This window comes from Typha angustifolia, chromosome 10 (assembly GCF_048772165.1).
Source record: "Typha angustifolia cultivar Huaian chromosome 10, ASM4877216v1, whole genome shotgun sequence".
Classification (NCBI taxonomy): Eukaryota; Viridiplantae; Streptophyta; class Magnoliopsida; order Poales; family Typhaceae; genus Typha; species Typha angustifolia.
Window position 1 is genome coordinate 8,141,570 of NC_133248.1, and position 17,159 is coordinate 8,158,728.

The 17,159-nt window shown below is 34.9% G+C and overlaps 1 protein-coding gene across 1 annotated transcript; it reads left to right on the top strand.

Annotated features, from left to right (window-relative positions):
- Positions 1 to 2,366: 2,366 nt before the first annotated feature.
- Positions 2,367 to 17,095, top strand: LOC140768792 (CLP protease regulatory subunit CLPX3, mitochondrial-like). The gene is made up of 15 exons (XM_073109203.1): positions 2,367 to 3,056; positions 4,384 to 4,445; positions 4,636 to 4,736; positions 4,883 to 4,962; positions 7,328 to 7,378; positions 7,998 to 8,072; positions 8,148 to 8,225; positions 9,821 to 9,877; positions 12,833 to 12,903; positions 12,991 to 13,090; positions 13,236 to 13,340; positions 14,079 to 14,141; positions 14,236 to 14,358; positions 16,186 to 16,344; positions 16,792 to 17,095. The coding sequence occupies exons 1-15, from the start codon at positions 2,385 to 2,387 to the stop codon at positions 16,861 to 16,863; spliced, it is 1,869 nt and encodes a 622-aa protein (XP_072965304.1). The 5' UTR covers positions 2,367 to 2,384; the 3' UTR covers positions 16,864 to 17,095.
- Positions 17,096 to 17,159: the final 64 nt, after the last annotated feature.

The window sequence follows — 17,159 nt, forward strand, 5'->3', positions numbered from 1 at the left end:
CACCACAACCACCTTCGACGAGAGTAATATGAGCATGACCCGTTTATTAAATGAGTAACATGATATGATCTATTTGACCAATTTACTAAATGGGTTGTATTCTTTATACAATCTTTCATGCGGTGGAGAGGGTTAGTAACACATTTAAACAACACACAAGACACGGTTAACCATTTACATGACATGATTCACCCATTTACACTAACACGATTCATCTATTTACAAATTACTATAAAAACTTAATACAACAAGATTTAGAATATATACAAAATTTTCTAGCCAAACTAACAAAAAGAATATAACACGACTACACAAATCTTACAAAATTATAGTATTACAATAATATTTAGGGAAATTTGCATGCAATACACTATCTTTTAATAAAATTATAGTTTACATCCTATAATTTTACTATTTACAAATCGAGCCCTATGATTTATCGAATTTAAAGAATACTCCACTGTTAGATAAGTTAGTTAAACTTAACCAAAATTTTGAGTTAAGTTAACTAAACTAATAAAATTATGAAGATACCCTTAACCAAATCATACTAAGACCATTTTAGTTATTTTAAAAATAAGGGCACTTTAGTTATTTAAAAAATAAAATTTCTCTACTTAATAGAATATTTTGATGGTGTTAATTTAAATCTAACTCAGAGTATTTTTTGTATATATTTGCTAAATTAGATGGCCCAATTTGCAAATAGTGAAAATATAGGGTGTAAATTATAATTATGTTATACAAATTTCCCTAATATTTAATAAAAACACACAATCGGTTTAGCTTTTGATGGTAGAGTCATTAATAGAGTTGGTGAAGCAGTGGCGGAGATCGAGGTATCGACAATGGTGAGGCTCTAGGAGCGGACCTCCATAGCGACAAAGTCTCTAACTCTGCTCTCATGCGGTGAGGCTTTGAGAGCTGACCTCTATGGTGAGGAGTCCCAACTCTAGCTCACGTGGTGACTGATAGTGAACGTGAGGAGAAGCTTTTATATGTCCCTGAGATCTCCAAATCTGTCGAGGTTCTACTGAGATCAAGGAAGATGAGACAAGAAAGGTTAGGAAGGGCTCGATTAGTGTGTGGCTAGAGAGATGGTTGGAGAAGAGTGAGAGGTAGCGAAGGAGATGAGGGTGAAGATGTTGTCAGAGAGAAGGTTGCTACTCTAGTGTCCCCTAAATCTTTGGATTTGCCAATATATCCATCAATCATCTCTCCATCTCCTCTGCCTCTCTTACCCTTGAAACCCTAGTCTTTCAATGAGGACAGCAAGTGGGCTGTGGCAAGCGGCAAGTGGTCGAAGAGGTGACTCATGCTGAGGTCAAGGATGATGAGGTGGATAGGTAGGAAAAGACTTGGTTGATGCAGCCTGGAAGTCATTTGGAGGAGAGTGAAAGGTAACTGAGGGAGGAGGGGAGGGCAAATATGTTGCTGGAGAGGAGATTGCTCTCGATGAACTATGAGATAGAAGACTGAGAGGTAGTGAAGGGAAAGGCAATTGTCAATTGTGGCCTATGGGAGAGGACAAGGTGTAGAGCGAAGGATTGTGATTTGGAAAAGAGGTAGTTGGTGAGATAGTGAGGTGAGAGTGTAAGATAAGGTATGTTAGATTAGAAATTTAGTTTATAAATATTAACGGGTTGGCGCGATCAGACTGGACTCGTATACTTAAATGGTCAAACATGTCAAAATGGGTTACTAGTATAAACCCGAAGATGACCTGATGATTAATCAGGTTAGACGGATTGACTCATTTACAAACTGAACCCAATAAAATTAAATTCAAATTCAATTACAATTAGGTTATCGTGTCGGGGTATCGGGTTAGATTAATATTTGCCACCTCTAGATGTAAAATAGTAGTGATAATTATGTGTTTTCTAATCTATGGGCAAAATAATAATTTTAGATTAAATTAATTTTAAAAATTGTATGAAATAAAATAATAAAGAATAATAAATTAGTATATGAGAAGAAGTTAAATTATTGTTTAAATATTAGACCATAATAAGGAGACTCAACAATAAGAGTATTCGTATTTCAGAAGTGAATTGAGGCTTAAATAGTTATTCCCGAGGTGGACGGGCTTCTCCGATACGTCTACTTGTACAGTTGCACTTACAGGACGAACAAAAATACCCACCTCAGCCGGAGAGGGAGCAAACCAACTCCTTTCGTCTCCCCCAGCTTGACCGTTACGAGTTCTTGGCCCCAATCCATCCACTAGACCGTTTGGTCCTACCTCTCACTCTCTCAACGGCCACGATCCCCACGAAATTAAACACTTTGGACGGCTGTGATCGACTCAAATCAGATCTCCCTCTCTCCTTCCTCCCGCTTATAAAAGCCAAAGCCTCACCTCCTTCTCACTTTCTCCAAAGATGTATGGAATTATCCAATGGAGAAGACTTAGAGAAACGGCGACTCGTGCCGCCGCCGCTGCATCGGCATCTGGTGTAATCCGGAGAGATCTCCACCGGAAGCAAGGAGACGGCGGCGGCGCCTCCGATGAACCGCGACCCCGCCGGATCCGTGCGGAGGCAAATTGCCCCCGCTGTTCCAATCACATGGATCTCCTCTTCTCCGGCGCAGGCGCCGGAGAATCCGGTTACCGCGCCGTCAACCTCTGTCCCACGTGCCGCGCGGCCTTCTACTTCCGGCCCCACCGGCTCGTCCCGCTCCAGGGGAGCTTTGTCGAGATCGGGCGGGCAAAGGCGGCGAGATCCGAGAAAAGCGGAATTCGAGTGGATGAGGAGATTAGGAAGCGGATTAGGGCATCGTTCTGGGAGGCAATGCGGTTGTCGGGGAATACGCCGGAGAGTTGGCCGCCGATGCCGAGCCAACTAACGCCACCGCCGAACCCGCCGGATGAGAATGTAGTGAAGGGGAAGGGGAGAGGTAAGGGAAAGGAAGGAGGAGGGGTATCGGGGGATGGGGGCGGGTGTAGGAAGGAGTGGTTGGGCGGAGCAAATCTGGGGAAGGATCTGCCGACGCCCAAGGAGATTTGTGAGAGGCTCGATAAGTTTGTGATCGGGCAGGAGGGTGCTAAAAAGGTAGAATTTTTATCCCGATCTAAAGATTAAATCGATCAAAATTGATTCTTTTCTTGTTTTTGTTATTTTACGGAATTCTTACAAGTTTGTTGCTAGCTTATTTTGGGTTAGAACGTTACGTGAAGATTTAGTGATTCAGGAGGATCTTGAAACGGAATTTGCGTTCTGTTCACTGATCTTGTGAAATGGACTCTTTATATTCTTGCCTTCGGTATAATTTTCTTTTCTTTTCTTTTTATCATTATTGTAGGTTCTGCATGATAGGTTTTAAAATTGTTTTATTTCTATGCTAACATCTTGCTTTTACTAATTACTGACGCATGCTTTTTTTACTATCTCCCTCTTTATCTACCTCTTTTTTATTGTCTTTCTTGTAGCTACAATTCTGTGGTTCTCTCTCTGGAAGTTTTAGATATCACTGACCTTTGGTGTCAGTATAACTATAAAGATTTTGTCAGATATAAAACCATTATGATTTCTATACCACCTGCAGTCCTGGGTTTTCATTTATCGTGGCTTGCCTTTAATGCATGCTGAACTCATTCCTTATCATCATCCAGAGATGCAATTCATTTGTGCCTTCTCATGTTTCTAGAGATATTGATACCTTATTTTGCATGTATGCAAATGCAAGCTTATGCTGCCAGACTATATAATATCTTGTTGGTGCATAAGATTCCTACTATGCTTAGAATCAAACATCATTAAAGTTGATTGATCAAACATCATTAAGTTGATTGATCAAACATCATTAAGTTGATTGATCAAACATCATTAAGTTGATCTCAAGCTTGATATATGGAAATACTTTGAGGTAATGATAATAGCAATTTGGTTGCCATTCAAATCTCTGATCTGATTTTATGGAGTTTATTATGATTATTTTTGTGATCTTGGCAGTGTCATAACATGAATTAACTTCACATGGAGTGTTCTTAGCAATATCATAGAGGATCACAAATATTTTCAATCAAAATAGAAAGATCCTTATAGAACCTAATATAATCTTCTGATAACCTTTTCCTCTTCCTTGCATATAATTATTCCTTATATACTTGGCTAAGATACTAGACCAAAAAGAAGGCGGCCGAGAGCATGAGGTTCTTTCTATATTCTTTTACCAAATCTCAGTCCATCTTTGTTTTCTGCAGATTAGGCATATATTGATCAATTAGTCTAATTAGACTTTTTTTTTTATAACTTTTGTCAAAATATTAATGTTTAGATCAATCATGATATACTCTTTAGGCAAGCATTATTCATGCTTTTAATGCCCATGAAAGTTCTAAAATTTTACCTTAATTATCCTTCATAACAAAAATTGCAGGTGCTTTCCGTAGCTGTTCACAACCATTACAAACGAATTTATCATGCATGCTTACAGAGAGGGTTAGTCTTGCTTTCTGCAACTAATGTTTCCTCAATTTGATTATTCAAGTACTTGTTACCTGTAATCTATACTTTCCCATAATTTGTGAAATTTTAACTTTTCAAGCATGCATAAAATAAAATACATAGATTTATCTGCCTTGACATAAGTTGCCATATTATGATCTGAATGTGCTGATTTATTATGTAGAACTGGAGCTGATCCAGGGAATGGTGAGGCTGCTAATGATGACCATGATGATGTAGAGCTAGAGAAAAGCAATGTGCTTTTGATGGGCCCAACTGGCTCGGGTATGGTTTATTTTAAATGGTATTAACTATGATATGTTGCTAAATGTAACTAAATTATCAAATCTAGTGTTCAATGCCTGGAATCTTGTGGACTACTTCATTGGTGTAACCTAAAATATGTCCTGTAATATCCTCTGGAAGGACAGGGAAAACATTGCTTGCAAAAACATTAGCTCGCTTTGTGAACGTGCCCTTTGTTGTCGCTGATGCAACGGCACTAACACAGGCAAGTTCTTGGATTGCCTTTTTTTTTTCTCTCTCTCTGCTATATTGAGGTTCTGAATTTTCTTCCAATTACTTATGGAATCCTTTTTTAGTGTCTTCTTATATATTGCATTGTTTTTTCTCATTTTACTGATTTTTTCCTGTTGTTACTTTTTTTCTTAAGTTTAATGTTTTTGAGACTATTCTTCTAAGGATCTATTTGCAACTTAGCAATACATTTTTATTATAAAATTTAGTTCTATTGAAAGTGAATATATTCATCTGACTTTTGTGATTTTTAAGATGAACTAATCTCATGCAATTTTTTGCGTTGTTACAAAGCATTTATACAACATTTTCTTTGGATGTCATATTATCTGAGAACTGCTAGAGATCTCTAATTCTTATATTACACACTATGGACATTATTTCGTGTAAAACGACAAAAAATGCTTCACTACACGAGAAAAACATGCCCACTTCACAGCATAAATGTTTGTGTTTTTAAAAAAATATGTAACATTGGACATTATATTTATATAACTAGAACTCTTACACAAATAGTAAGCCCTTGTTCACTTGTGGAATAGAAATAGCTTTCTTATAGAATAAGCCTCATTATTCTGGTATAGCAACTAAATAATAACTTGCTTACTAATTCATCATTTTCTCATCTTATTCTATACAACTTTTAAAAATAATTTTTAATTACAATTACTATTTTGCCCCTAGATTTGACATTATTGAATTACATATCACTTTAGTTACAGTTGAGATTGTCTCTCTCCTCTCTTTCTTCTCTCAAAAGATAGTTATGTCACAAAGTAAAGTATATATCCGTACTGCAACGTAGTACAAGGACATAAGTCCGCACATAACTGCATAAATTCGCACTGCCACGTACTACTTAGCTATATGTTTGCAAACTCTGCACAACAATTACATAACTCCACATTACAATGAAGTACACGACCATGTCAGCACTAGAAGGACATAAGCTGATACGTGCTTGTAAATTTTAGGGAAATTTGCATATAACACTATATCTTTTAACAAAATTATTGTTAAAACACTATATTTTCACTATTTATAAATCAAGTCCTATAATTTAATAAATATGTGTAGAAAGTATTTTGTTGTTAGATGTGCTAGTTAAACTTAACCAAACCTTTGAGTTAAGTTAACTATACTAAAAAATTACAAAAATATCCTCAACAAAGTCATATTAAGGGCATTCTAATCATTTTAGAAATAAGAGTATTTTAGTCGTTTTAGAAATAAAATATTTCTACTTAACGAAATATTTTCACGGTGTTAGTTCAAATTTAACCCATAGTGTTTTTTTTTTCATATCTTTGTTAAATCATATAGCTCAATTTATAAATAGTTAAAATATAGGGTGTAAACTATAATTTCGTTAAAAAACAGAGTGTTTCATGCAAATTTCCCTATATTTTTATTTTTGTGGTGTAAAAATTATTGTTATTATAGATACTCATAAATATAGGAAAATAGTCCTAGTGCGAAGATATTCGTGAGAGTAAGTGCGAATTTTTACGCTGGTGCTGAAAACTTTTAAAATTATTTATTTTTGTTGGCAATGTGAGAAAGTTGGGAATGCGGGGAAGTTCTGATTAAATACAATGTAGTGCGAGTATATGGAGCATTTTAAGTCTATAGTTGTAAAAAATATATTATAATTTTAGATAGATATATGTTACCGGTCAAGGATATTTTTGTCATTTGATATAAAACATCACCAATACTCAATACAAATTCACTATTCTTTAATAATTTAATATCAGCTTTATATCAAATTAAATGTTTATTACTTTTTATATTAGTATTTAACTAAATATTAGAATAACTTATACCGATATTAGCTCTCTTCTTCTGGTATTGAAAATTAAAATATTTTTTCTAGAATTAATCTTATTTCACAAGTGAATAGGGCCCTAAAAGAACTTAACTAGATGCTAGTAGGAATTTTCTCATAATCATCATGTTCATTTTTAAAGATTCATCAAATTCATATTCAAAAGTTTTAATGGATTAAATCATCATCCACGAGGTGCTCTTGTACTTGTTTTCTTATGAGAACTTTGAAGAGATAGATGATTAAGTGTTTGTTCATTTGTTTTTATTCAATCCTTCATATTTCCTTTAATAGTATGAAACATATAGTGCACACTTTCATTTTCTTCCACTTACCTTTGGGCTGTAGTTATAGTGGTAGGTTTCTTTTGATGGTTTACTAAAATTTATAGCTTCAAAATTTATGCTATCCAATCAAAGTTTAATTTGATGTGAACTCCTGGGCTTGTCAAGACTCAAGAGTGCTTGGCCTTTCTTTAACAAAGAATTGAAAGTGCAGAAATACTGTGCAGGCTGGTTATGTTGGAGAAGACGTTGAATCCATATTACACAAATTGCTTATGGTATGTTCACCTTTTCACATCTTATGACTATCTAAATGTTGGCTTTCAAGTCTTCTGGTCAATTATTCTTCTTTATAGTCAAATTTTCTGGTCAAAACTTCCATCATAATCTGCATATTGTGGATGTCAGGCTTCATAATCGGCTGATGCGTTATGCTGCTGCTGCATGAGTGTTCCATGTTAACTTATTTTTTTGAAGAGAACCTTTACTGCTTTTTTGAGTGTTGGAATTTATTTCATGGAAATCTAATTAACACTGTTAATGATGGATGAAAAGGAGAAATCAGGAGAATTTTAAAATGAGAGTTTGTAAAAATACAATCTTCTTGGATTTCAAGTACCATATTTTTGCAGAACGCAATATTCTGAACAAATAATGACAGTTGTCAGATTGGAAATCTCATGATTCTGTGTGACTTTCTTCTCACCTTGTCTAATGCAAAGCATGAGGTTTAGCTTCTGCTTTGATGTCCGGGAAATAAGTCAAACAACTCATTTTTTTAGCAAAAGGAGTTTTGATAATTATCTTAATATGTTCTAATCCATTACAGTCTGCTGTCCTAATATTGGCAATGTTTAAATCTATTTTTACTTTTACTTATATTGTTACTGTGGTCAGGTTGCTGATTTCAATGTTCAAGCAGCTCAGCAGGGGATGGTGTATATTGATGAAGTTGATAAAATAACTAAGAAGGTTGTTGAACTTATGTATTTTTCTTCTACACAGTTTCATAAGTTGGAAATTGTTTTGTAACAATGATCCTTGCAGGCGGAGAGTGTAAATATTAGTAGAGATGTATCTGGTGAAGGTGTTCAACAAGCATTATTAAAAATGCTAGAAGGAACTGTAAGTCATCTATTTCATGATGTGGTTAATATATTCAAGATGTTTCATGCCAGGGTTTAGCAACTGAGGTTCATATTAATTAGTCAGGTCATCAGTAAACTGAACTACACAGAAGCACAAGGACATGCATAGTATCTGTAAACACAAATAGGGTGTTAGCAAAACTTTTTTAAGCCTAATTAGTAATTGAATTTCAGAGGTACTAATTTTGAAATCTGAATTATCTGTTGGAATTTACAAGATTTAAAGGGTAATATGCAAAATATTGTAGTTCTTGAGATGCGTCCTTATGTAATAAGATATAAATAATCATACTATCATCTGCAGAACATTTCTTTTTAGGCTATTTTACAGAATGGCAATAGGGATTCAAAAACATTATAACCAACATGGTCTATTGACCACTTAACCCTTCTAGTTCAAACTGTAAAGGAAGTTTTATATTGTATTATTGTGAATTTACGACCATTGTAGATGAATTTCAACCTAGGTGTAAATCTAGCTCACATCTTTCTATGTACATGTATCTTTAGCCATCGTAAACTGGAATAAAATATTTCCAGCAGGAGCAGTATGGTTAGATCCATGACCATTTCATCTTTCTTTTAGATTACTTAATGCATCATAAATCTTTTTCTACTAAATTTAAAGTTATCTTATGAAGCTAGAATTTTCCAGTATATTGAATTGAAGCTACTTTTGCATGCCAATTTAGCATCTATAATATGAGAATAGTGAGAGTTACTTTTCACATATACTTCCATATGAATGTTAACTTGATCAATTGATTGTGATCAAGAAAGAAAGATACTTTGGGTGTGAAGCATGGTTCACCGGATCGGCCGAACCCGATCCTAATCCTAATCCCGATCCCGATCCTGGCCCATTTTGAACTCTCTTCTCTCTCTCTTTTTATTTCTTTATTTATCTCTCAGTTTTTTATTTTATTTTTTCCACTCTCTTTTTTTCTTCTTCTTCATGGTACTATAGTTTTTTTTTCTTTTATTTGATTTTCTTCTAGAATTTTACGTAATTAAAAAGTCCGATCCAATCTAGACGACCAATATGGACAATCTTGTAGATATGTATAGTTTTTTCGGAAGACAGATTCCCATTTCATTAAAAATTTTGATGTGAAGAATAGAGACTTATTGGTACTTTCACGTACTGAAAGTTTCAAGTGGAACTTCAGCTATTGTTCTTATTTGTTGATTTGGCTGGACAAACTAATGCATTATCATGTGTGACATAGAGGTGTTCATGCATGATTACTCTTTTGAGGCTACAGTTTCTGTCTTTCCTCTACTATTGTTTAATCTATCCTTCTCTGGATATTATTGGAGGACATAAGACATCTGAGGCTTGAAATCTGTCTAAAATCTCCAGAAAAGAAGTTAATTTCTAATGATAGCTAGTTGTTTCTTTGTTTTCTGTTATGACTGTCAGGTTCCCCTTTTAGCTCCTTCCCAATTCCATTTTCTAACATAGAAAAGAGAAATAAGATTTCTTTTTAATTGAATAAATTTATAAGCTGACTTTGTAGTGCTTTAGAAATTATCCTGTTCTCTGAAATTTGTTGAACTTTTCTTATGCAGATAGTAAATTTTCCTGAGAAGGGAGCTCGTAAGCATGCACGCAGTGACAATATACAGGTTCTTTATTTTTCCTATAGCGGTAAAAATTGTGAGTTTTAAAGATACTTTAGTTACTATTATCACCAGCAGTTTCTTTCTTAAAATGAACCCTTCTTAGCTTTTCAGTTCAATCTCGACTTTCTAGTGCTATTTTCATATATTACGCATATTTTGCTTTTACCCCTCTAAAAATTTGTTCTTTTTGTAATAGTTACTTCTTTATGTTTAGGTTCCTAGCAATACTTTTCAGTTTTGAGTTAATCCTTGTCTCGAGTACTGGAACACTTTGCTATCCAAGGTTCACAGTTTTGACCGATCCTGATCCCACTTCGAAACCAGTCTATTCAGTGGGGTATTGGTCGAATCAATCGATACTTAGTGTAGATTGGAGCAGTTTTAGCCGAATCAGTCAAAACAACATAATATGAGACTCACCTCATCTCTCGAAAAACCCCGACAAAGTCGTCCAACGCCGATCCTTCAAGATAGAAGTTTTGTGATCTCCTATGATGGATTCGGTGACACTACTCTCCGACGACCTTGGATAAGTCCTTTTTCTCTCTTTTCATTTTTTTGGTTTTTTTTCCATTTGTCCTCTCTATCTTTCTGGCGACCTCCCCTGACCTCTCTCTCCCTCCCCTTTCCCCTCTCCCTTTTCTCTCTTCCTCTTTGTTTAGCAAGAGAGAGAGGGAGAGAGGGAGAGAGGTGACTAAGAGAGTGAGAGATTTTCTTTTCTAGACCCCTCTCTGACTGAGTGTTAGAGAGCAGACATGGGTGAGAGAGAGTGTTAGTGGGAGAGAGGTAGAGTGAGTGAGTTTGTTTAATTCTTAGACTTAATGTCCGAGCAATTTATATTTTTATAGTCTGATACCTAAATCCAATACTGGCCGCTGAAACAACACTGATACATATTTTTGTTGTTGTTGTTGTAGATCCCGATCCCGATTTATTTTTGTCATAGTTACTTCTTTATGTTTAGGTTCCATGGCAACATTTATCTTCAGTTTTGGGTTAATCCTTCTCTTGTGTATTGGAACACTGTGCTATCATTTGCAAAGGTAGATTGATGGTATACATTTGCTTGATATTATATGAATACTCCATGATTACCTTTCCATCTCCAACCTTGACCTTCTAGTGCAATGAAATTCATAAATCAGATTTATGTTTTCTGCAGCATAATATTTCCTCTAGCCTTCTAAATATTGGTTCTGTGTCATAGTTACTTCTTTATGTTTAAGTTCCTGGTAACATTTATCTTCAGTACTGAGTTAATCCTTCTCTTGGGTACTGGAGGACCGTCCTACCATGTGTCAGATGCAGTCGCAGATTGATAGTATACTATGTTTGAACTGATAAATAGAAATTGACTTGAATTTTGTTAGTGTTATCGACATTGTTTAACACCTTTATTTTTAAATTAAGCATTGTGAGGTGTATAGAGTATAGACCATCCACATCTTACTTATGGAGCTAGAATATCTTCTCTAACTTCAATTCGTACTCTTCCTGGACAATTATTACTTGCTGATGTTCTCTGTTAGCACCTAAAGATAGTTCATCTTTCTTGCTAGCCCTTGCACTGTCTATTTCTCGCAGTTACTGATGAATAATATGCTTTATAAGTATGTAAGAAAGAACCAATTTGTGCTTTTGTTTACAACAGATCTGTCTACCTAAAATGGGGGTTCAAAGTTCAAACTCAAGAATCTTTTTCTGATTTTCTCTTGTGAACCATTCTCTGTAATGTTGAAGACTTTGTTATCTCTAAGCAGCTAACATTCAACAATGCAATCGAGTCATTAAGCACTTCTGAAAGATGTTGAAGACATCCTATTTTTTTTTTTTCTAGGAGATACTTTCCTACGATGTTCATTTCATTATTTGATCACTTAATCACTCTGAGCAAACCCTGGTTCTTCTGTCATGTGCTACTGAGTTTTTAATTCATCATGAAAAATTGTTACTGTGCAAGAACTAGTTTATGCAGTTCCCTTGAAGCCATCGAGTAGACTAAGCAATGAGTCAAACTTTGTTTCACTTCCATCTACATAACCCTCCATTTGTATAACTAAATCTAAATGAAATGTTTTCCAAGTGATTATCTGAGTTCATGCTTTCTATACGACTATGGATGTTCTATAACTTCCATTTGAATGGGCTATTGAGAATTAAGAATCATACTATACAGCAACGATGGCCGTGCTAGTAGTACATGCCCCCCCCCCCCTCCTGTGCCAGTGGCACGCATTTATAATATTTTTTTTAAAAAATTTAGGATATTTAGAGATATTTTTGGTAACGATGGTCGTGCCACCATCAAATAAGATCACTGGTGTAGAAAGTTATTAAGAAAATAAAAAGAGAGAAAGATAGAATAAGAAGGGCTATGATTGGAGGAGTTGAGAGAGAGAAGTATTAAACACAATTGTGTTTAACATGAGAGTTTTAGAAATATTTAATGGATGGAAATAAAAAAAGATTAGATGACAAAACATGATAATACATGATTCAATTTAAATTAGAGAATGACAAATAAAAATTAGACATAAGTTGTCATTCCAAATGAGTTGTTATTCCAAAAATAACAAATGAGTTATCATTCCATATTTGTTAAATAATGATTATAGAAATTAAAGAATGATAAATGCCAAAAGTTAATTGATGGAAATAAAAGAAGTTAAAAAATGGATTCGACATGTCATATCATATTTATTAAGAAAATTAATAAAGTTAATTTGATAAATATTAATAGAAATTAGAAATTTTTTTAAAAAATTATCTCTACATTGGCACACGATCGGCATGTGGCCGTGTCGATCGGCACAACTCAACACGATTCGGCACGGGGGTGTGCCACTAGCACACCCCGTGCCAAGTGCCGTGCCTCTACCGGCATGGCCATCCATGCTATACAGTACTTTCAACTTGCTCTGGCAGTACATTCTTTAACTAAATCTTGTGCTGATGCAGATAGATACGAAAAATATTCTTTTTATATGCAGCGGGGCATTTATTGATTTAGAAAAGACAATTTCTGAAAGGTAACACAGTTTTAAGATATTACAATTTTCAAAAATTTGTTGCTTACCATGGACAATCAGGGAAGCTTGATTTTTGATATGAAACAGGCGGCAGGATTCTTCTATAGGATTTGGAGCACCAGTGCGGGCAAACATGAGAACTGGTGGGTTAACCAATGCCCTAGTGACTTCATCCTTATTGGAATCAGTAAGCATCAAGAAGCTGAACAATTAGAGAGAGAAAAAAAAATTCTTATAAATTCATCATTATGTTTAGTTTCATTTGTTATGAGTGAAGATTCAACTGAATTTCTGTGTACTCATGACATGGAAGGTCCATAATTTTTTCGCAGGTTGAAAGTGACGATCTCATATCATTTGGTCTCATTCCAGAATTCGTTGGACGCTTTCCAATTTTAGTCACACTTTCAGCATTGAACGAAGATCAGCTTGTTCAGGTTGCTTCAGTCTTCACAAAGAATTTTTTTGTTGACACATTGTTTTTTTTTTTAATGTCTATTCTGACTCATTTATTGATATATGTTTTTTTCAATCTTCTACTGTGTATAACAGTATTAAAGTGTAGCTTAGACATGTTGGAAGAGCATGATTGCTCATCAACAATCCCCTGCTCTTAGTATCAAAAGAGCCCCTATGCACAACTGTTGAGTACCCTGCATTCTTTACCTATGGATTCAGCTGTCACTCTCAGTTTCTACAGATTTCCCGATAGATTATAAAATGTTACAAATGGTTTACTCTTCAAGGGGGTTGTCTTGGATGGAAGATTTGAACTGCAACTCACTTTCCTAAAGGGACCCTATCAAATTGAGAAAATCTTAGAGGATTCTCATAGCATACTTAACTATGCATAGTTCTTACCTAGTTCAGGTTCATCAGAGTGCTCCCTACTATGGGTAGTTGGGTTTAAATCTTCTAATCTTGTGTGGAACATATCTCTATCACATAGTATGTTAAATAATCCAGGGCCCTGAACCTTTTCATTAGAACATGGAACATATCTCTATCACATAGTATGTTAAATAATCCAGGGCTTATTAATATAGAGTTGATAGATGGCTTATTAAAATATCAGCCTATGATAATTTCTCATCCAGCCGCTCGTTAATATATTGAATTCCTAGTTGTCTGTCGATGATCTCTAGAGCTAACATAGTGACATTGTATAACTTCAGGTCTTAACAGAGACAAGGAATGCTCTTTGCAAACAATACAAGAAAATGTTTAGTATGAACAAAGTGAGTGTTTCTATTCTTTACAGTTCCATATTCATTTTTTCTTTGGGCGATATAAGCTGCTTTTTATCTTACCTCAGATGATAATAATTTCCAGGTTAAGCTTCATTTTACCAAGTCTGCACTTAGAATGGTTGCAAAGAAAGCAGTTGCAAAAAGCACTGGCGCGCGAGGTTTAAGAACTGTTTTGGAAAATATTCTTATGGAGGCCATGTATGAGGTAACGCGAGTTGACTCGCTACCCTAAACCATAGAGTAGTTAGCACAAGTGCCTCAGACTTGATTTATGATAATTATATTTCCTCTGCTTTCATATCATTATCAGCTTTCTAAGAAGATATCAGTTCATACATGAACTACAATACCTATCAGCTTTCTAAGAAGATTGTCTGTTTTCGTATCATTATGAACTTTCTAAGAATAAGTCAGCTTGTACATGAACTACAATACCTATCAGCTTTCTAAGAAGATAGCCACTTGTGCATGATGAACTACAATCGATGCTAAAACTGATCTAAATTTCTAGAAAGATTAACTAAGTATGAGAAGGTGTTTACTCTGATATCTGTCCTTCATGTTTGTTTAATGAATTTCTTTTACAGATAATGTCTTGCCTTGTAGGTTTTGTAGTTGGCAAAATTCATAACCAAACAAAGTAAGTCATAATATAATTTCTCTAATTTTTATTGTATGAACTGTAACACAATGTTGTATAGAGTTTGGAACATAAAATAGAGTTGGTGCAGCAAAGATTGAAGTTCAATCGAAATTTGTTTGAACAAACTTCCATCGTTTGAAGCTTGTTCAAACAACTTCAAACAAAACTTAGCTGAGAGCTATAGAAGATATTCAAGAGAAGAAGCAAAGTTGAAATAAACTTTGATTGTTTGTAGCTTATTCGAACAACTTCAAACAAAACTTACCTGAGAGCTCCAACAGATATTCAAAGCAGCTATTGATGTGGGCTTGTTTGAACCTATTTGAACATGCCAGGAAAAGAATACCAGATTAGGGTTGAAATCTAGCCTACTTGTTAGAGTGTAAATATGAAAGACTTGGGCTAAAAGGTTAGAAATCCTAAGACTATTGTGACGGCTAGAAGAGCTTTGAAGGAAAGAGAGGAGTTAGGTAGTGGGTGGCCATTAATACCATATCTTATTGGAGTCCCTTTCAATTGAAGATTGTTCTTGATGGTGTCTCAAGGGTTATGGATACAAGCTAACAAGCTTAAGGCTTACCAAGGTTAGAAACTAAGCATGGAAAGCGGCATATTGAGGGAGAGTTAAACAAATCACTTAAGAAATGGTTGTGGATAACAATGAGCGGTTTCTAATTATTTTGTAACCGCTGATTATTATAATACTTAGTTTGATCTTAGAAAGCAAATCTTTAGTTTTTTACCCTTGTTTAATAAGGGTGTTTCCACGTTAATATTGTTGTATTTGCGTGCTCCCTTGTGTCTCATTTTGTGATTACTATTTATCGTTCTAAGTGAAATACATCTCCTGTATGGTATTTAAAATATTCTCATGGCCTTCTCACCATCATAAGGTTGAAGTTTCCATTTAATAATCTGAGAGGCTGAGAGTAGCTTAGAAGATAGAACGATACAGTTGTTGGATGACTTTGGTTTGGAAATTTGGTACATGGGACAATTGGGCTACATTTTCTGACCTTTCCAGCAGGACAGGAAGATTTACTGTGGGTATTTGTTTAATTTATAGTTTTATACCAGGTACTAAGAGGAAGGAAACTGGTCCGGAAAGTCCTTTCTGGCTTTGTACTTTGTGGGTGCTTGCTTAATTTGGATCTGGTACTGAAAGTAATGCTATCAAAGGATGAAAGGTGCCAGTCCTGGGGATGCTAAATATACAATTGATACACAGTTTCCATTTCACCTTAAAGCAATCATAAGACAGTACAAAGAAGATGCCCTAAAATTTTCTGAATTCTTGTGAAACACAAGGCAACCTTGTGTTGCTTCTTTTATATTGCTGGTCTTACTTGCTATCATGATTCTTATTTTTCATGATGTATCTTTTTGCAGATTCCTGATGTAAAAACAGGAAATGAGCAGATAGATGCAGTTGTGGTGGATGAGGAAGCCACTGGATCGATTGACAGACTAGGATGTGGAGCTAAAATTCTTCGTGGGTATGGAGCATTTGACCGCTACATTTCAGAAAATGAAGGGAAGGATTTACTGGTATGAAACATTACTACTTTAGGCTTATAATTTTGAAAGGATTTTGAAATTTTTTGTTCCTGTGTGTAAGTGGAAAAACATAGCTGCTGATTGAAGTAGGGTTGTTATGATTGCCGCAATCATATTTTTGTGAGAATCTGATCGGTGGCAGTCAAACACAATAGATCATAACCAAGATATTTATGATTACTAAGATGAAGGCTGAATTTTTAGATTGCATAACCTGATAAAATTCCTGGTCTTTGTTACGTGTTGACTCAACAAACTTCACGATCTTCATCCATCTAACCAGAGATCTAGATGGACAAATAAATGACAGACAAATTAATGCCTGATTTACCCAAATTCTCAAGCAGAATTAATTCATACTTCTACAAGGTAGTAAATTGATTCGATGCAGTTGCAGATATCGTACATTGTTCTTCTAACAAAGAACTCTGAATGCAGGCAAACACTAACAGATCTGAAGGTGAACTTGATGGAGAAGCATATCTGGTGTCAAGAACCATGAGTTTGTGATCCTTCTAACCAGCTTCAAATAACATGTAACACGATCATTTTTCTTTGCTCTGATATCCATTTTTTTTAACATTATTTTGATGATGTAACTTTACTGTACTAACATTATTGCCATTCATATGAACAGAAGTCGCTTAGTAAGCAAGCGACTTCCTGCTAATTGAAGCAATGATCAGTTAAATTTTTATCAAATTTTCACAATTCCAGTTCGTTATCCTTCTTGTAAACGGATACTGCTGTTTAGCAAGCAGTGTTCTATGGCAACTAAAAAATTCAAATAAATATGTTTTTTATAA